The sequence below is a fragment of the Eleginops maclovinus genome, chromosome 6, assembly GCF_036324505.1.
Source record: "Eleginops maclovinus isolate JMC-PN-2008 ecotype Puerto Natales chromosome 6, JC_Emac_rtc_rv5, whole genome shotgun sequence".
Lineage (NCBI taxonomy): Eukaryota > Metazoa > Chordata > Actinopteri > Perciformes > Eleginopidae > Eleginops > Eleginops maclovinus.
In genome coordinates this window covers 13,138,785-13,160,314 of record NC_086354.1, presented here as the reverse complement: position 1 = coordinate 13,160,314, position 21,530 = coordinate 13,138,785, and the positions used below count along the sequence as shown (strand labels likewise).

Sequence of the window (21,530 nt, the reverse complement as noted above, 5' to 3'; positions counted from 1 at the left end):
TGTTCACTATTTGTTACACAATCATGAGTTTGGAAGACACCAGAGTGGATTAACAGTTACAAATTGGTAACGTGTAAGTTATTGATTAAAGCTGTGTTGTGTGTGCTCAAGGCTGTGCAGGTCCACCCCTGCTGTGTTGCTCTGGTAAAAACAGCAGTTGTTCAAGGGGTTGTTTCTGTGACTCGTCCTGTGTGCTATTCAACGACTGCTGTCCTGACTACTTTTCAACCTGCACACAAGGTGAGTGAGAGGGAAAACATTAAAAAAATAATGATACACAGTAATGTCAGTGTGGAATTTGAGATTGAGATGAGGTTTATAAGGCACATTTTCGTCTTGAATACAGGTTTTAACTCTCCGCCGCCAATAAGACAGAGCACAACAAGTACCACTACTATACCTACACTGGCAATTGACACCACAACTTCATCATTCCTATCCAAAACAACAGCATCAGGTACAACAAATGCACTATTGAATCACAGCACAACTTCCTCCTCCATAGTATCTAGCTACTACATCAAACAGCACTAGTAGCCCTACACTAACAGACATCGTTACATCTTTATCATCCACAGTCTCTGATACTACAACGCCCAGTACAAAAGGCACCACAGCAGCATCTGGACTGGTAGAAGAGAGTACAATATTAGCATCCACAGTAAATGATACCTTAGAAACCAGCCAATCAAATAGCCTTACATCTTTACGAGCAAATATAAAACCCAATTCAGCATCCACAGCCTCTAATACAACACCACCAAGCACAACAAATAGCAATAATAGCCCTACACTAGCAGAAAACATCCAAGCATCCAAATTTGCTGATATAACATCACCCAGCGAAACAGGTAGCACTGCAGCATCTACACTGGTGGCAGTGAGAACGACTTCAGCATCTACCATCGGGGATACAACAACACAAAGTACCAGTACAAGTATTATATCTACACCAAAAGATATACAGCCATCATTCTCATCCACAATCTTTCCAACAAAATCTCCCATTGCAACAAGGAGCATAAATGCATTAGATGTGAGCACAAACCAAGTTGCCATAGCTTTTGCTTCAACAACAACCAGCCAAACAAACAGCAACACATTCAAAACAGCAGATGAAAGCACAACTTCAACAGCCTCTGCACAAACAGCACCCAGCACAACAAACAGCGATACTACCCCTACACTAGCAGAAACTTCAACATCAACAGTCGCTGATACTACAACAACCAACACAACAGGCAGCATTGCATCCTCCGCATACACAGTCTTTAAACCAACAACACCAAGCTCAAGTACAAGTAATACATCTACACCTACAGAAATCCCCCCATCTTCATCATCTGCAGTCTTTTCAACAAAAGCTCCAAGAACAACAACTAACACTATGGCATCAACTGTGAGCACAAACCTAGTGTCCACAGTGTTTGCTACTAAAGCAACCAGCCAAACAACAGGCAGCAATGCAGCATCTACATTGGTAGAAAAGAGTACGATTCCTGCATCCACAGTCACTAATACTTCAGAAACCAGCCAAACAAACAACAATACATCAGCAACAGCAAATATGAGCCCAACTTCAGATGCCACAGCCTCGGATTCAGCACCACGAAGCACAAGGACTCGTAGTACATCTACACCGAAAGAAAACCCCCCATCTTTGACATCCAAAGTCTCCCCAACAATAGCATCGAGTACTAGAAGCAGCACAACTGCATCAGAAGGGAGCACACACTTTGCTTTGACAACAACCAGCCAAACAAGTGTCAGTTTATCTACACCACATGATAACAAATCAACTTTATCGGCCTCTGTAACAACAGCACCCAGCCCAACAAACAGCAATATCAGCCCTACACTTGCAGATATCCCAACAAATGTAAGCTCCACATTTTTTAATACTACAAGATCCAGCACAACAGACAGCACTGCAGCAACTACACTGGTGAAAGTTAGTACAACTTCAGCATCTACCGTAGGTAATTCTACAGAAACCAGACAAACAAACAGCAATACATTACCCTCAAAAAAAGGCACAACTTCAGCATCCACAGCCTCGAATACATCACCACCAAGCCCTACAAACAGCACTTCTAGTCATACACTAGCAAACACTGTAACAACTTTAATCTCCACAGTTTCTGATACTACAACACCCAGCACAACAGGCAGTACTTTAACGGCAACACTGGTGGAAGTGAAAACAACTTCAGCATCTACAGTTGCGGATACAACACCACCAATCTCAAGTACATCTACACCCACATATATCTCGCCGTCTTCATCATCCGGAGTCTCTCCAACAACAGCTTCCAGTACGACAAGCAGCACTACTGTAACAGATGGGAGCCCCAACCCAGTGTCCATAATTGTTGCCACTACAACAACCAGCCAAACAAGCAGTATTACATTAACACCGTTAGATGGCCTCACAACTTCAGCATCTACAGTCAGCCAAGCTACAGGTTGGACATTATTATTTCCTCTAGTGACATTAAAAAAAGTATTTCATTCTTTATTTAACTTCTATAGGTTAATTGGTATAACACAGCAACAAAACATTCTTTTTTATTATAGATTAATTTGCATTTTTATTTTATTTTATTTTATATGTATTAATTCCTTGGTCTGTTATAAATTGTCAGAAAATTGTGAAACATGTCCATTTCTGTTTCTCAAAGACCAAAGTGATGTTTTGTAATTGTCAGTCCCAAAGGCAAAAAAAAAGTATTCAGTTAATATGATGTCAAAACGAGAAAAGCAGAAAATCTCAGCATTTGAGAGGATTCAAAATGTATTTTCTTCAATTTCTGCATTCTGAAATTGGAGTTTATTTATTATCAGAATAGTTGGGGGATACTTTTTGTGGATTAAGTTATTGTTTTGGCCAAATTGGCAATTGTGCCAAAGCCAACAATCCCCTCAGTTAAGAGATACAATCCCTTGTCATGCTCACCTTCCCTGTCTGTAGCAGGGACAACAATTTCAGAGACCAGCACAATTCTGGATACTAGTGGTGTAACATTGTCACCAGTAGATGGGAGCAAATCAGCATTTTCCAACAAAAAGACAGATTTCACCTTCAGCTCAAGTAAGGGTACAGTCATCAACATACACATGGACATATGTGCATCACTGATGTAGTTAACAGTTTTATTTTATTTTATTATATTTCTTTACAGATGCCAAAACAGGGACCATTCACCTAAAAGTTTCAGGTTCATCCCAGACAGAAGAAAGTGAGGTCATTTTAGAGGCATTATCTAATGTAAGTACAAGCAACCTTCATATATAGCCACAAATCATATCACGAAACAAATAGCATACGCATCTCTGTGGCTCACCAAATCATTGAGTGTTTTTTCTCTAACAGTTCATCCGGCAGAACTGTGAGGGCTGCACTTCGACTATCCGACGCATCAAATTCAACAGAGACTCTCAGAACTGAACAATGGTGTCAACATTTAAAATACTTTCAGTGCCTAGTTAAAGTCTTGGTTATAAAATGACAGTGATATTTATCATATCTATTGGTTGAGAGCTAAATGTTGGAGCAGGATGAGCAGCTTGAAAAGTATCAAGACAGAGCAGTTTGTCTAGACAGTGGTATTATTATAAAATATATTATCAAGGGTGATACACTTAAGCTGTGCATAAATATCAGTACATTGTATGCAACATGTAAGAATATGTATTCACAAGACATCTTACTACAAACAAAAAAAATTGTACTTTGAGATATTGGCAACGTTTAAAATCAAATTAAGCCTGTTGCTAACTGTTATAAGGAAGAATTTTAAATACTTGTCATTTGTAACTGCCCTACTTTATTCTAACAACACAATGAAAAGAAACACAACAAATCAGCTGTTGTGTTTGGATAAAATAGGACAATGAATCTAACAATAATTTACTATATATTATATATATATATATATATATATATATATATTAATATAAAGCAATGTTATTTGTTTCTTGACTTATCAAAAATATTGTTTAGATATAATGTATTAATAAACATTATCTATAATTAATATGTCTTTTATTAGGTTGTAGTGTATCTCAATCCCATCCAATGCTCTCCATCCATGTGTCTCTTTCTAGGTTCATGCCTACCAGTAGAGAGTATACTGTCTAGAAAGTAGTAGTACTAGTAGTAGTAGTAGTAGTAGTAGTAGTAGTAGTAGTAGTAGTAGTAGTAGTAGAGAGTGTCAGATCAGGCTCAACACATTATGTTTTTATAAATGACTGTATGACCTGAACACAAGCTGTTGTGTATTTTTGTTATGCAATGAATAAAACATGAAATATCCATAACATTTGACACTTAAATCAGGGGTTGTAAATCTGATCTTTTAAAATAATCCTCTCTTTTAAGCTTGAGGCCAGCAAAGGTTATGAACAAAACGAGGATGAATAGATTCTCAGAAGCAGCAGAACATTGACATTGTAGTTAATGCAAAAGAGAGGTGATTTCTAAATATCAAAAACTCTGGTGTCATGCAAACTGTGTAGAGAGAAGCATAAATTCAGCAGCTTCTTCAGCAGGCAAGTAAGGCACAGTTCAGATAATAACCAAAACAACATCAACAAACATATCAGCAGTCCAAACAACAAATAAGTATAATTAACCAACTACTGACAAAGGAAATAATACGAGCATAAAGCTTCAAGCAAACGCACAGATTGCAGTCACAGGGGAGTATATTTGACTTACTTTTTTCGACGTCGAGACCAATTCTCCTCCCTTATGGACGTGAAGTTGTTAATATCCCAATATCCATTTAGATGTCCTATTGCAGGTGTTGCTTTGATTGTGATCGTATTTGTTTGTTGATGTTACTCTTTTTGTCTCTCCATAGATGCAACCGTCGACCAACGTTAACTAAATTAAGAACAAGTTTATTCTTGTTTTTTCAATCTTAGCAGATAAACTAAATTGTGTTAACTTGATTCCCTTCGACACATTTCCCAACATACTTGAGAGCTTGAAGTTCACTGTAAATATTATCATGAAAGGATCACTCGTCTCGCAGCCTTTACTGAATTTATAGGCTTATTTTATAACTTCTTCTTGGTGTTTAGACCGTACTCATGGATTGTAGCCCCTCAATTTTTTAACCGCAAAAACTCTCGCTAGACTCGACAACCCTATCTCGCGAGAGTTCCCCAGATAAAGTGTTAGAGCTATGGATCTAAACAGAAGTAACTTAAAGTGTTGTGAAACATTATTTATGTGTTTTAGAAAAATAATGTAATATTTGTATGAGTAGGCCTACCAATGTTTATATATTGAATTTGTAGAATGGGAGCTTATGCCTGCACATGACATCATGACACCGAATATGCGTGGTGGTCGAATAAAATAATAAAGGGGTTCTTCAAATATGTAAGGTCTAACGAGTTTGATTTAGGTCCTTTGATCAATGATTGAACTCTCAAGAGTTGCAGGCTGTTGATGTAACTCGTTTTCGAAACAGATCAATCACGACAAATCAATTGAACAAAAAACAGTACCACAATCACACCAGTAGATGGCAGCAGAACCACAGTTTGCACCGACTCCATTACTCAAGAAGGGACGTGCACAGGTATGGGCTAATGTTGCCCGAGCAATGGCCCGTTTGACCTTTTTGGCTGACCTGCCCTTCTGGAGAGAGCGAGAGTTTTTTGTTTTTTTTTCTGTTGTGGCCGAATGGAAATGATAAGCCCACAATTAGTATTGTAGCGTCTCGCTGCGGGAAACACACCTTGTCAGCGCTGTCATCTGCCCCCAGTCACGTGACTTTGTTTACAATCTGACAGCTGAGACAGGAGGCTTCTTTTCTAACACTTTGAGCTCAACTGAGTGTCACTTACAATGAAAGTGTTGTGTTTTTATTTGAACCTTTTACATTAAAAACAAGAAGCCGTTTTTCCAGTTTAGAGCAATAGCCCCTCCAAATGCCTGTGCACGTCCCTGGTCGGAAGTAATTAAGTACATTTACTCAAGTGCTGTACTTGAGTACACTTTTGAGATACTTGGACTTTACTTGAGTATTTCCATGTTATGTTACTTTTTACTTTTACTCCACAATCGTGTACTTTTACTCCACAACATGTATTTAATAGCTTGAGTTTGTTGCTCTCGGGGTCTGATTTAAAAATAATGCTCAGAAGTTGTGTATACCTCTGCAAACTCATTAACATATCAGGCTTTTGGCTTTGGTTTTCTTGCACTTGTAGCAGAAACAACAATGAAGGAATGCGCCTCAACTCTACCAGTAGTGTCAGGTCTTTACCAGCAGATGGTGGCATACACACAGGTTCCAAACAAAAATGTGTTTTTTGGCACCTTTCACTCTTTAGATGTCTCAGCAGCGATGTGCACCTATAAGTCTCTACTTAGAAGATTAGAAGAAATTGAAGATGTGATGAAGATGTTATTTTAGAGGTAGATATTTTGTTATCATATAAGATGCTATTTGCTAATAAACATCATGAAGTGACAGTATCTCAAAATACTGGCTGAGGTATAATATTTGTATTCCTTAATGCTATACCCCACCTGTCCCTTTCACATTCAGTTTAACTTGTTTAATTAATTTTCTGAGGAATACTTTAGTTTTTAATATAGTTTCCTAGAGTAATTTTGTCTGCAGGTGCTTGGGTCTGTTGTTACTGCTTCTATAAACAAAACAGAGTTAAAATGCAGCTCTAACTAGGATTTAAAAAGGTGGTTTTGTCTCAAGTCAGTGTGTGGATTTGATTCTGTCTAAAGTAGCCTAATATCTTCCCCAATTCCTCCTCGGATATATATAAAAAATATACATATTTTTATGGAATCATAAGTTCTGTATCAAGTTCTGGATACGGATATACGTTTGGATGCAGCTAGCGGGACCAAACCTACTACCGATCAGTAGGACTATCGCTTTAAGTCGTTTGTTAAAAAATAAATAAAATAAAAACTCATAGGCTATTCAGTCACTGTCTGTTCGGAGTTAAATGTTTAGGGATGCTTGCCCAGAACATCAAGGCAGGGTTGTTTGGCTGTATAGGATTTACACGTGGTGACCCCAGCACTTCAAGGGGAGGATGAGACAAAAATTTAATTATGAGGGAAGAAGAAGAAACAGGTCCACATGGCCCCGGGCCCCGGCATGACCTCTATGAACGGATAGTTCAAATTAGACCAGCATTGTCACCTTTGACCCGGATGCTTTAAATTAATGCACAAAGGAAAATGAGTTAACTTCCAATTTATTTGATGCATTTGAAACAATCACACTGTAACCTAGCTGTCCAGCTGCAAGGCTGCAAATCTGACGCGTCCTCGTACCTTCTCAGATTTGTGGTGCAAATCAGAAGCGTGTGTTCTCTGTAAACTCTTCTCTACAATCCCGCTGCGCAATTGAAGTTAATTCTACGGAGTGAGTCTCGGGTTCACGTTTCGCCACAGCTTTGTAAACTTAGATCATATGGGGTCACTGCGAGGTTGAGGTGGCCCTGTAGCCGTGGGTCCAGTCTCCAAAGATCAGTTACAATGTAATGGAAAAGGAATGTCGCTCAGTCCTGGCTGTTGCATGGAGCTTTGGCCTTAATTACGATCAATTTGAGGCTGGGGTGTCACTTTATTTTCATCAGAAACATCTTTTGCATGTATTTACATTTTATAAGCATACATCTTGACTACTATATAAAGAACTGCTTGATGATGCAGTTATTGTTCACCTTTAAGTACAAGTGATAATATTTACATATATACGAAAGCCTAATATAAATGCTTGTAAATGCTTTTATCTGAAATTAATTAAAATAATGTGTAACCCTTATTTAATTTGTTCAGCATGTCCAGTTAAGTTACATTTCAGAGAATGAAAAATCCAATTGCAGGTCAATACTCTCTCTCTCTCTTTCTCTCTATCACACACACACACACACACACACACACACACACACACACACACACACATACACACACACACACACACACACGCAGACACACACACACACACACACACACACACACACACACACACACACACACACACACACACACACACACACACACACACACACACACACACACACAGTGTCCGTGCTGTCCACACCATCAGTCTGCTGAGGTATCCCTGGTTCCCTGTGGTGTGTGCATGTCGAAGGCCCCAGTGTTATTGATCCTGATTGGGCCTCACAGGAGGAGATTCCGGCCTGCCATTGACCCACGCTTCTTCATGTTTCCACCCTACTCTCAGATCATCAGAGGCAGCCGTCTCCTCCAGCCGGCTTGCTTGCGTGAGATTTCTGATTGTCAGATGGAAGAGGGAGAAGGGGAAAAAATGAACTTACTACAGGTTTTTCTGCAAAATCACTAGCAGGTCTTGTCTGAGTAGTCCGCTCTGACGTTTTTCTGGCTTGGTGACTGTCAAAACATCCCCCATGCCTTCATACCCTCCCTCCTTCTCCTTACAAAGCCTGTGGCTCACACAGGCTGCTCTCCTCTTCAAAGTAAAACTTCTCCACCATGTGGCCTGTGTTGAATTTTTGTGTTGACGGCGATCCAGTACTTATGAACTCCTTCTCGTCGTCCCTTCCTAAGCACTTAAAAAGTGCCATTGCAATGAAGGAGTAAAAGATCATGACAAACAGGATGTAAAAGTAAGCATTGTCGTAAGAGTCCCTGGGGTTGGAGATTGGGGAAGCTGGACTGGTGCTTGACAGAGGACTCACTGTGGTGCTGGAAATAGTCATGTTGATTTGGTGTCCATTGATGTCCATACCCAAGTCCTCCATAATCTGATGACATCTGGAGAGAAGAGCCAGCAGGAGGGTCCGGTTCATGAGTTTCATCCCAAAATACAAGGTGGACACAGACCTGACAGCAACAAAATAGAAAACTAAACAGAAAAAGAAAAGAGGTACTGAGGAAGGACAACAGATGGAAAGTTTGAGAGGCAGGCACTCAATACTTTAGGAAAGGCATGCTGTGAGTCACCCACCCACTCTTCAAGAGACTTGATAAGGCGGCATTTCAGAGATAAAGCTCAATCCTTTTCGGTTCTATTGGATGCAGCCAAAATATCATTAAGCACAACAATGACTTAGTTTTCTCCAAATCTTTCATCAGAAATGAATCTGAATCAGTTAAACACTCTAAGATTACAATTCTTCTAGCACATTTTGCTCACAGTATTCTCTAAAGCTCCCTTTCAACTCTTTTTTCCTATGTTCTTTTTTTTGGCCGGCATCTTTGTGCTCCTTCCTTCACTTTCAATTTGGGGTCTTGGAAGCTGCAGAGACGCTTGGATTGTTGTCAGCTCCGGTCAAGTAGTCTACTCATTTCAAAGAGTGTTGGGGTCAGAGGTTAAGTTGTCTCCAGTGTGTTGCTGCTTGACTGACACTCCACTCCAAAGCAATCCCTTTGGCTTTTTCCCTCATTGTGTCTTACAAGTTGAGCACTTGTAAAAAAAAAAGGAAAAAAAAGTTTAAAGAAGGGTTTGTAGAGAGTAAATAAAATAGTGAAATGTGATCTTGCCTTGATCTTATCTGTATGCTGTGTTGGACACTGTGCATAAACATGCAAACAAACATGCTTACACACAAATACATGCAGTGCATCTAGTTTAAAACATAACAAACATGCAGTGTATTCTCATGCATGGACACTTTATACCATGAATGACATGGACAGCTGCATACCTGATCCCTAAACCTACAAGGAAGAAAAGAAAAAACCCCAACAGGGAGTGATAAAAATGCACTGGTGATATCTGTAACCTTTTGAGGAGTCTGCCAACTGGGTGAACAGTGTTTTCCTCTCTGTTTGGCAGTGAGAGCCAAAACCCTTCTGAACTCTGTAAAGCCATGTCAGTGACTGATGTCCTGGTGTGACTATGGGCTGCTGTGCTTATATAATTTACAGCAGCTCTGCTTTAGTCATTAGGGGTGTGAAGGAGCCCCCAGGGAGCAGGAATTTGTCCAAAAGGAGTGTTTAAGGGGATATATTTATGATTTAGTGCTCAAGGAGTGTGCAGCTCTCAGAGTGTGTATTGTCACTATCCTGCTCATCCAGATTTAGATTGGAGTGGGAAAACAGCCTGCATGTGGGAAATGGGAATAAATTATTTATTTTTCAGTTAATAAAGAACAACATTCTCAAATGCTGTTCATTTCTACAGTTTCCATATTGTATTTATTTGGTTTTCTGTTCAATCATGCTTTCTCTAAAAGGAATTTGAAGGTCTGGAAATTAAAGTCTACATTTTGTCTAAAATTCTTTCTTCAATTCCGAGAGCAAAATTCTTAGGCCATATTTATTTACTTAATGATTTATTTGTTGGCCTTCAAACAGTCTTATCCAGACATGTTTAGTCTATAAATGCTAGAAATAAATCCCAACCAGTGGTTTATTTTTAAATCCATAAATGAAACTCAAAGTCATAACTTTTTACAATTTTATATAGTTTATTATAAATAGTAAATAGTGCTGTATTGTACACAAAACTTCTTACAACATAATCATTTTACACCAACGTAAATGGAAATAATACAAAAGAAAACATGTATAATGAACATTGTGTAAGACTTAAGCACTTAAGAGCACTTAATACAAAACATACAGAAGAGACATAACACTTGAACAAAGCTAAATAAATAAGAAATGGAACTAATGTTTGCAAGTTCCTGGTGAAAACTAACTTAACATGCAAAATTAAAAATTAAAAATTAACTGTCAAACTGAATAATGTATTCACTGGCAGAGAATTTTTTGGCTTAACGACATCACGACTACGTTTGCTATTTTTCATCACTTGATGATTTCCCCTGATTGATCAATGCACACAACCCAAAATGAATGACATTAAAAGAGAGCATATTTTCTGAGGGTATTATCAGGGACATTTGATCCGTGTTAATTTACATCACATGAGGTATGAATGTATTGCACTTTCTTTGGGTTGCAGTGGTTTCACTATGACTCCATTGGGCCTCCATTTATGCCTTTCAGCTGTTTTTTCCCCCAGTGTAGTCGTTTAAAAAAAGTCTTAAACAAGAATTGTCTCAATGTACAGGAAATATTTTTTTCTAAGACACTGTGATGAAGAGACCCTTAGAAGAACATTGTGGCTGAGCACAACATGTTATCACCAAACAGCCTTTTGACAACCATAAGAATATGCCCCTCCACCTATCAAGTTGGACCCCAGGAGCACAGGGGGCTTCCCAAGTCCACCTCTCTGGCACTTATTACAAAAATCAAATACAGAATCTTGAATGTATTTACTTTCCTTCCTCCCCCCCCCCCCCCCTTCTCTTCTTATTTAGGCATGGACAACGAGCCGTGCTTGGTCCTTGGAGCGTGACACACAAGTAAAGCGATTGCCAGGTAACAGGAGAGGCTGCGCCTTTGGTCCTAATTATTCCAGTCAACCCCCTCCATCGCCACCACCTTCATCTCTGCTTCCCTTGCTGGACGAGAACATCTCAATCCCTTTACCCACCCGACTGCTTTCTCGCTATCCTCGGGGCTGGGGCTGTTTGGCAAAAGGCAGCGGGTGGGGGTATTCTCTGGCGATGAATGTCAGGGAAGCCTCCTGTTCAGGCCATGATTGGGGCTTCATATAATGAAAGGCACCTGAGGACAACAAGGAAAGACAGTAGGAGGGTTAAAGAAATTCAAATGCCTACATTTTCTTTTGGTTAATATAGCTATACATGTGAGACGTGAAGTTAAGTGAGAGGTGTAATACTGTGAAAGAAGGAGGAGATTTTTAAGAGTACATGGGAGCAGGTGAGAATGGAAACTGGGGTCCTAGGTTAAATAATAAAACTGGTGAAGAGCTTTGAGAATCTTCTTAGACATTCTTTGAACTTAATGTGGTGGGTAAAACTAGCCTGAGACTGAGCCTTAGCCTGGATCCTTAGCTCTGCACCACTGATCAATAACAACTCTAAATCTGACCTCCAGTAGGACACATGGTTCTAATCCTGGCCTGCCAAGGGCCATAATCGCCCCCTGCTAAAGAGCCTCCTTTTATACACATACACATACACATACACATACATGCCTGCACTCAAATATACACATAGGCACACACATTTCCTCAAACCCCCAAAAGTCCCAGGACTGGCTAAATTAATGACATCAAGATGTTGCCACTGATGGGCCGGTCAACATGTGGTAGTGTAGCTCAGATCAGCCCCAGAAACACACCGCACTCTCTCCTGCCTCCTGTCAAACACGCTTTGGGAAGTGGCTCCTTTCATTTGGGCGGCTATCTTTGTTACACAGAGGTCATTACATGGCTAGGTGCGCCACACTGGGGGTTTGATGGGCAAGCTCATCATATGGGGTCATGAAAGGACAGTGAGTGAAAATGTGTGCGTTGGGATGTGACCCGGACATGCCTCTGCATCAGGCCACGTGGATAGTCGGATGATGGTAATGTAAACTGAGGTAACCTGGCTCTAACATACATGTAATTTCAGCACAGCGCAGTGTGATTTGAGAAGCTCACTCATCAGAGGGCTCTGCGCAATTAGCTCGGGTTGTGAGATAGAAAATATAAACTAAATCACTGACAGAGAAGGCCTTCATAGAGGCACACACCCTCTAATCAAGTATAGATAATTTCAAATTCCAGTTTAGAAATCAAACAGCTGGGGACTTCTCAATTAGATACTCTGTAATCGGAAAGTTATTTCTAATTACTTCTATTTATTGTACCTAAAATATATATGTTAACATTTAGACTGACTAAATGTGTTTGGACCACTTCGTACCTTTTTTGTAGGTTGTAAATGTTATTTTCTAATACATTCTTTTTTTTAAATTTGTGACAATGTATTAGTAAACATATATTTGAAATACTATCTGCTTAATGGTTATTAGGGTTAACCTTTCACCATATCTCCATTATGTGTTGTGATTGAACTTGTATTAGGTTTGTGAATACAGTAAGAAATCCTTAGTAAAATAAAGACTTGAAGAATTAGGTTTTCAAGCATACCTTGCTCTGGCTGTACTGTCCGTACTGGTAGGATGGGTGGTGGTCCATGGCGTAGGCTTGGGTGGTGTAGGAAGGTGGGCAGTAAGACTGGGTGCTGGGCAGGGTGGGCATACTGGTCAGGCCTGGTAGAGCTTCCAAGCGTTGGGAGCCATGACAGCTGGCAGCCATGCCACCGTTAGGCTCAAGGCCTCCGGTCAGCGGGGAGAGTGCAAAGTCACTCTGGGACTGATGTGGCACTCCACCTGGGTTCAATAGCCCCATCACCTGAGGGGAAAAATGGAGGAAAAGTTGGGGGTTAGACTCAAAATATCAGACAGTAACACACTTATTGAACCAATTTAACAATTATTTCAAAATGAGAAATACATGGCACATTTTTTCACTGAAAATAACCATTCAATCAACTTTTCCTCCCGACTCGGGTGGCCTAAAGGGTAGGTCCTCTCCTTGTTCATTTTCAGAAATACGTTATTACTGGCTTCCCTCCCACATGTGGTTTCCCTTTACTTTGCTTGACTGATTGGAGAGCTGATGGTGGCTAAAGAGTTCAATCCTTTAGTTCACTAGTGGCTTCTGTTAGATTAATCCTGTCAAATGTATGGATGAAGAGGGTAGTTTTTCACATAATTGTTTTATCATAATGCTGCTATGCTTCTAGCATTGTGTTACAAAGGGAATTGATTAAAAAAAGAAATAAAAAAGTTGAATTTGGCTTTTTGTTCATAATATAAGATATATATTTCAACAAGACATTTGTGAGAATGTGATACCTTTCAACCAGAATTCAAACACTTTTGTGTGTGTCCAGGTGATGTATTGAGTCTGTTTTCTTATTGTCTGTTTTTCCCTCTCTCTTGATGTCCCAAAATCACCGTGTCCTTGTGAGGCCAGGGTGAAGAGGCCAAAGGGTACGTGGGAACGAGGAGTAGAGCGTGTTTGTGTGTGTGAGAGCTACCTCTGCTATGTGTGGAGAGTTGTGTATTTAACAGTAGGTGTGTGTCTCTGTGTGTGTGTGTGTGTGTGTGTGTGTGTGTGTGTGTGTGTGTGTGTGTGTGTGTGTGTGTGTGTGTGTGTGTGTGTGTGTGTGTGTGTGTGTGTGAGTGTGTGTGCACGCGCGCATGCGTGTGTCAGTGTACACGGTCATGTGTAATATAAGCATTTTTTGCTCTGATGTCAGGGTAGGGGTATCAGTGATAGATCGTGAACAGCTGCACATAGGTTTGCGTGAGAAGCAAAGTCACAAAAATGTCTAAAAAGTGAAGTTAAAGAGAGAACAAGAGTTACCGTCCATGTAGGAAAGAAAATAAATCTAAAGCCATCTTTAAAAAACAAATGCACTGAAAATAATCTGCAAAGGGTTTGAAACTAGAAATAAATTGTAAAATAACTATCTCTGAGATAGGGCTTTCCCAACTGACAGCCAGCTGGCACACACACATGAACACACCGTTGCAACCTCAAGACACTTTAATGTATAAAATGTACAGTCAGTCTGTCAGAGTTATCGCACCTCACAATCTGAGGAAAAAATTAACGCGGCCTACCACGAACAACCATTAATCTTACTTTTAAGAATTAGAGATATACCGTTAAAATGAATGTTCATGAGCTCCAGAAAATCCTAATTAAATTCAGTTAATCATAAATCCCCATTCGCATTAACCGTCGAAGCATCGGAAAGTTTTGTAAATAAATATTTAATTATATTATTGCTACCACAGACAGTTTTTGATTTTCCTCTTTAGTAGGTGATGTTTAGCCCTACTTCCTTAAACTTCATACATGTTTGATATGTGTTTGTACGAGAGTGCATGCCTGTGTCAGGGGGGCTGTGTCTATCTACACGCTCATGCGTTCATGCACTCTCTGTCTGCAACTGAAACGGCAGCAGTTCCCGATGGTGTCTGTTTTGAGGTTGTTCCGGGGATTAGGTCTCAGGGGGGTGCAAATCCCGGCCGCTCGCTTGCTTGGTGAGAAAGGTTCCTTTGGTATGCACCAGATCAGCGGTAAGACGCCACAGACCCCGCACCACAGGGAAACCACTGGCCTGACTGAAGCTCCAAATACAACGCTAACTGCTCCAACAACAATATCACCTATCTAAAGTCAACCTTATCCATATCAAAACTGCATGGCACTCAAATGTGACCATATCTGGAGTTAACTGGACCTCTGGATCTCCTTATGGATACAGTAGTAGATTGAGTGGCTTTAATAGACAGATTCAAAGCTCAGATAATTCCAGAAAGAATTTCACACAACATAGAACAAGCTGTGAACCTATTGGAGAAAATTGAAGCTGTAAAGTTTCCTAAGTGCAGAGAGGTCTTCATGTATTAACTATCAATGTCAGAGAATTTAATCAATCCTCATTTCCTCCCTCTTATTAAGTTAAAATCAGGGAATTAATTCTATCCTCGTCTGAAATGGAGAAAAACGGTATTGCAATATACATTCAAACAGCTGCAATGAATACATGAATTAAAACAAATTAGCCAACAAAGTGAGTCATTTGCATAAATTACACACTTTGTTATGAGTGGATAGATTACTTCATTCCAATCAATTAAGACACTGGAACATTCTGTGATTGCAATTCCAGACGGAGACAACATTCCAGGCCGGCCGATGTCCCTGCACAAGATGAGATGTCCACTGTGTGCGGAGCTGCTCACTAAGGTTAATGCTGAAACCATCCGTGAGGGCACAGCACCTTTGGCCTTTTTATTGGAGTTAAAGTCACTGGTGACCCCTCGGGTGTGTCAACTCACACCATGGATATGCGCTCATTTACAGGATAGCAGCTATTAGCAGGTTACAAGATAGCTCGGTTGGCTCAGATTAAAACCACTGACGATCACAACCTTCATCATGTCATCCTCACTCTCCTATGTCTCTCTATATCATTTTTAAAAATCCAGAAAGAATAGTCATTTGAAATTAAATGTGGCTATTTATTAAGGAGTAAACAACAAGCTCCATTCCTTAACTAGCGCTCATATATCAAAGCCATCAATTATACTCAGCCACAATGGTGCCACCGACCACTTTCTGACCATGCAACCTGGCAGCCACAACAAAGATCTTCTTTTTCCCCCAATATATATACATCCTCAGGCATTCACATTGTAACCATCCTGCCTGAGGCTGTTTTTTATCTGTGCCTGACAGGAGTCTGAGAATCTCTCTCATGGGTATTAGTACCCAGCATGCATTGCATGTGGGCCGGCCACCCTTTGTGGCGGTTAAAAGCTCGTTTTCCGCCTGTTAGTCCATCTTCTGGGCTGGTAGGGAGCCAGTGATGGACACTGATGACTGTGTAATCGACCATAATTGTCTTTTCAGTTTTGATTTGTGTCATCCTCGACATCCATACGTCCTTCCTCATGTCTGGTCCCTTTCCCTCCCCAAAGACTGACGTTTGCCACATTTTAAATTCATCAAACACCCCATCAGAATAAATAAAAATGAAAAGCTACCGTGTTTCTTAGCCTAACAAGGTTTTCATCAATGTCACTGCAATGACACCTCCTGGGTCACACACAGTGTGTGTTTGTGTGTATCATTATCCTTCCATATGGTGCGCCTCATAAACACCATGAAGAACTATTAATGTCCCCTGTCCTGGTGTGTGTGTGAGGCAGAAAGTGTGTATACGAGTATGCGCATTGAAACAGATATTTATAGTTGTGTGTGTTTCTATTTTAATGTTGTATTTTAATAAAGGTTAAAGAGACGAACCTGTGGTGATAGGCTGTTTCCGATGGCGGTGTTGACAGTGTTGGTGTGTCCTGATGGGCTCACAAAGCTGTCTGAGTATCCTGAGAAGCCGTGACGTCCAGAGGACAGGCAGTAAGCAGAGCTTCCATCCTGGGTGCCGGCCGAGGAACCAAGCCCATTCTGATGCACGGAGGTGGGGGGCAGAGGCTGCGGTCTGTGGACTGTACTGGGCTGCTCGGACGCTGCAGAGAGTTAAACATTTTACTTTATTATCAAATTATGGTTTGGAATACTTCGGCTGCTTTTATAAGATGATTAATCAAATTTGTAAAAATAAAACAATAAAAACCTAAATGTTAAGTATGTTTCGGTGTGTTTAGCTAAACCCACCTTGAGATATAGAAGTGGGAGTGTAGGGGCTGTCGGAAAGCTGATAGTGCTGCAGACCCGACATAGCTGACGGAGGGAAACCACCGGGGATAAGGTGGTTAAAGGCCATGAGTTGATTGGCTCCTGCTTGCTTCCTCCACCGAGCTCTTCTGTTGCTGAACCACACCTGAGAGAAGAACAGAAATAAGTGGTTTGAGTTTTATCTATATGTTAACTTGATAGAATAAGCTTTATTGTACAGTACATATTTGTAAAAGTGCATAGTGTTTTGAATGTGTGTGTGTGTGTGTGTGTGTGTGTGTGTGTGTGTGTGTGTGTGTGTGTGTGTGTGTGTGTGTGTGTGTGTGTGTGTGTGTGTGTGTGTGTGTGTGTGTGTGTGTGTGTGTGTGTGTGTGTGCTCGTGTGTGTGTATGGGGCCTCTCTGACCCATTAAAGGGCTAAACTGATAGAGATCTAAACATCTGGAGCGTGCAGTGAAACCACAGACATTACATCTTTGTGTGCTACTGCAAGTCAATGGGTTCATTGGGTAACAGCTGTTAAAGCCTATATTAGCACACTATCTAAATCAGACATCTATTTTAGGATCTACACATAGATCTTTTTGTAGAGCGTCTGACAAATAGTAAGCCATCTTCATACACAGTGGGTGCAGTGTATTTCAGTTTGTCTGTGTCTATACATGTGTAAAAGGGGGGTCAAGCGTTGTGTCGAGGGGGACACATGTTTAATAGCTGTAAAGAATGTGTGGCAACAACCCAAGGCAATTTGAAAAATATCCATGACAGATCGATACATGTCTTTGCTGTCAAGACTCTGAGGTTGAAGAGTGAGTCTGTGCATTTGTCTAACCTGAACTCGAGCTTCTGTCAGTTTGGCCCGCTGAGCCAGCTCCTCTCGTGTGTATATGTCGGGGTAGTGGGTGCGTTCGAAAGCCCTCTCCAGCTCCTCCAGCTGCTCAGCTGTGAAGGTGGTGCGGCTGCGACGCTGCTTCCTCTTCAGAGGCAGGCCTGGCTCAGAGTCCACGTCCGAACCCTCGTCCGAGTGACTGGCTGGAAATGCAAAACAAACAGACTGTTACTTCTACATTCAAGGGAATGAAGCTAATGAAACTCAGGGGTAAATACTAAGCAGGGACAGATTTGAGACAAAAGGTTGTGCTGAGCGTAACACATTGTACAGAGCAGATTTAGATTGTGTCTTTCCTTAAACTCCTCAGTGGGGCCTGAGGGGATCAAAAGCCAGAGGCTGCTTGAACATGGATTAAAGAGGGCTAGATCCCTCTGGGGCTTCTACTGCCTGGGACACTGTGTCTCTCTCAGTCTTAGCCATGCTGTGCGCTATGCCGATAGGGTCCCATAGTAAAGAAAAGGCAGCCTTTTGCAGGTGCTTCTTAATCTGTTTGTTCAGTTGAGGGCAGGAGAGAGCGACTGGGTAACTTAGAGACAGCCATTGGGATCTAATTCAGCAGAAGAGGGGGAATCAATGAAGGCTTGAGACTAGAGACAGAGGACTTTTTCTGCCTTTCGGGGGGAGGTTTCCCATCTATTAAGAAATGATTAGGCTCCGTAAACTAGCGTGACAGCCTGCCATTGTCGGCCATTACATGTCTGCAATCCCCCATCTCTTTCTCAGTCCTTCGCACTCACAAACATGCATCTGCTGCGTCTCGGCTATGAGCTTTCACTCAATGAACGCGGCCTATGACAATGTGTCAAACACAGATGGACACAAGACAGAAAGAGTTGGAATCCACTCCCAAATCCACCCCAGAGGGACCTCTCATGAGGAAGGTTCACTGCACCTTTTTGACACTATGCAGCTAGCACCAGTGCTAAAGAAACGAAATACGACCCAAAAGCAGAGAGACAGGTGTAGGCAAGAGAAAGGCTTCAGCAGAGGACTGAAGCTCGTCTGTTGCCCCAGACTGCTCATTCTCTCTCTGCCCTCCAGATTTAAAGCTTTAATTAAAAAGTGCCAAGTCAGACAAGGAGGGGGGTATCAGGGATCTCCCCTTGCCTCTGGAGCCTCTGGAGCCAAGCAGGAAATGTTTGTGCCGGTTGCCAGTGTGTGTCTGACCAGGCATTACACACGGATTTGCTTCCTGGGAATGCTGCTGTGCTTCGGCCCGCCAGCACACAAGATTCTGATGCTGAGAAGAGCTCTTTATTACATTTGAACCAAGGGCGCCACGCTGACATAAAGTCTCGCAGAGGATTGGCTGGATGCTAAAATACTCCTGGAGCTTGCTCTGTGAGTTTGGGATGTGGTTTGTTTAGCTAAGGATGTGGCCTGAGAGCAGTTGGAGCATATTTTATAGAACAACTGCCATAAGGAGAAGGCCACACAGCATGAAAACTTGATACTTTTCCTATAAGCAGATTTTTAAACATCAATATTGTTTGGATTAGTAAGTAAAACTTCTATTAATCAGCACATAAACAACACTAGAGCAGATTTCAAGAAACAGTAAGCAAAGTTAAATGCAATGTCATTACCATTTTAATGATGTTGAAAGAGAAAGAAAGGCAAGACAGGGAACCAATGACGGCGCAGAAATGAAAAGATTCCTAAGGGAGGGAAGGAGAGCTCATAAAACTCCTGAGAGGAGAAAGCTCCCCATTGGCACTGTAACTCATGTTAACTGCAGGGTGGGGGTGGGTCTCTCCTCTTTTGCCCGCTTTATTTTTGTCTTTCCCTCTCTTTTTCCCCTCCCTGTTTTTATTATTAGTAACTACAGAGAAAACACTCCGTCACAGACTCTCCCTTAATGGCAAATGACATTGTTGCTTTTGTCATCCTCTGGCTTGCACTTTCTCTTTTGCTCTCTTCCTCTCTCACTCGCTGTCTTTTTTTTTTGGAAGTGATGAGGCCAGTCCTTTGTATCTTAGCAGGGAAAAGCCTGTGGCAGGCCTCTGTTGGACCGATTACCACGCTCCATCTGTAGGAGCCATCAGGGACGCCCGGGCCCGCATTCAGGGGTCTGTCACCTGCCCAGCAGGGGTGTGCGGGGGGGTTGTAGGGGAGATGGGGGCTGTAAGGCCAGGGGCTGAGTGGGGGAATGAAGGGTGGGAGGGTAAGGGGGGGGGGGGGCACAAAGGGGTCCAGAGAAGGGCCACTGGGGGCTGAGGAGGGGCACAGCAGGGGAGCACCCCTTCATCCCCTCCCTCCACGGCCTGAGGGGCACAGAGCCGGGGGGATGGGGGAGTTGAAGAGGTTGACATGGAGAGGAGATGGGAAGCTGAAGGCACCTGAAGAAGATGCAGGGGAAGGGGTGTGGGGTGCCAAGCTAAGGAGAATGGGGTGCTGGTCATTCATAAAAGCAGACCTGTCCCTTCCATCACATCCATTCACTTCACTTCTCTGTTTCTGTGTGCTCACCCGCCGCTGCATCCACTACTTTGACATCTTCAAACAAGGCTCCTACGCTGCTGTGGATCGATTTTAAGGCACGCTGATGCAAAAGCGGACTCGGAGATGGTTGTTCCCACACATTCCCCGCGACAAACGGCAGAGGACGATACCAAAACACACAAAGGGAGGCCTCGACCTCCTTACTTAAACACCCCAAATCAAATTTTACGCTGCAGCTAAAGCGCTAGGGAGCTGAAAATACTCCATAGCCGCTCACAGTCTGGCTGTGGCCCTGACAAGAATCTTAATAGAAGGACAGGTTATTATCCCCCCAGCGGAAATTGAGGCTGCTGGAGGGTTATCCATAAAACATATATTACAAAACAAATTGAGATGTAGATGAATAAACTAATAACAAGCTAATTTAAATAGCAGATTGGATTACGCATGATTTCTTTAACATAGTTTGGAGTGGTGTATCCAACAAGTGAATTCAACAGGTTTCTTTCCCTGTTCAGAGACTTAGATTAAATTTAATTAAAGAGGTACATTTACAGCTGTGTATGAGCACACACAAACATAGTAAACAAAGCCAAAGACCAGTGGGAAAAGGGCAGTGCTACAGACCGACCGCTTAGGGCTAACAGAACCATTTATTGATCAAGAGAGGAGACTGACAAGCAGGGAAGATAAACTCACAAGGGTCACAGATGTGAACTTTGGGAACGTCCAGTTCCATTAGCTTCACCTGCAGCAGTTCTGCCTATAACAGGCCAAAAAAAACGAGTGAGGAGTCCAACTGCGAGAATAAAGACTGCTCTTGTTTACTGCGGAGTATACATCAGCCAGGACTCTTCTTGCCAAGCATTCACCCCCTCCTTCCATCCATTCAAGAGATGTTAATATGAAGAGACATGCAAAGACGCACACACCCATAAATGCACACACAAATTCACATATGTAGCTTGAAATGGCAAAAAATGAATGACCGACAGGGAGTGTGAGAGAATATAGGAAATGGGTATTAAAGGAAGCAAAAAGAGTAAGGAATGGAAGGAAATGTAGAAGGAA

At 41.7% G+C, this 21,530-nt stretch overlaps 2 protein-coding genes across 4 annotated transcripts in view; one reads left to right on the top strand and one right to left on the bottom strand.

Moving 5' to 3' along the window:
- The first annotated feature begins 23 nt into the window (after positions 1 to 23).
- LOC134866016 (mucin-2-like) lies at positions 24 to 4,266 on the top strand. The gene is made up of 7 exons (XM_063885906.1): positions 24 to 27; positions 112 to 240; positions 347 to 457; positions 579 to 2,465; positions 2,972 to 3,091; positions 3,183 to 3,268; positions 3,374 to 4,266. Exons 1-7 carry the CDS (start codon positions 24 to 26, stop codon positions 3,446 to 3,448), a joined length of 2,412 nt encoding a protein of 803 aa, XP_063741976.1. The 3' UTR covers positions 3,449 to 4,266.
- Positions 4,267 to 10,621: 6,355 nt separating this feature from the next.
- The window catches only part of pax3a (paired box 3a), a 29,796-nt gene continuing 18,887 nt past the window's right edge, over positions 10,622 to 21,530 (bottom strand). For all 3 annotated transcript variants that reach the window (XM_063885560.1, XM_063885561.1, XM_063885562.1), the window contains 5 exons: positions 17,958 to 18,157; positions 17,106 to 17,271; positions 16,737 to 16,957; positions 12,996 to 13,259; positions 10,622 to 11,620 (listed from right to left, as the gene is read on the bottom strand). In XM_063885560.1, coding sequence (XP_063741630.1) covers positions 11,603 to 11,620; positions 12,996 to 13,259; positions 16,737 to 16,957; positions 17,106 to 17,271; positions 17,958 to 18,157 — 869 coding nt within the window. In that variant the 3' untranslated portion in view covers positions 10,622 to 11,602. The remainder of the gene's footprint in view (positions 11,621 to 12,995; positions 13,260 to 16,736; positions 16,958 to 17,105; positions 17,272 to 17,957; positions 18,158 to 21,530) is intronic.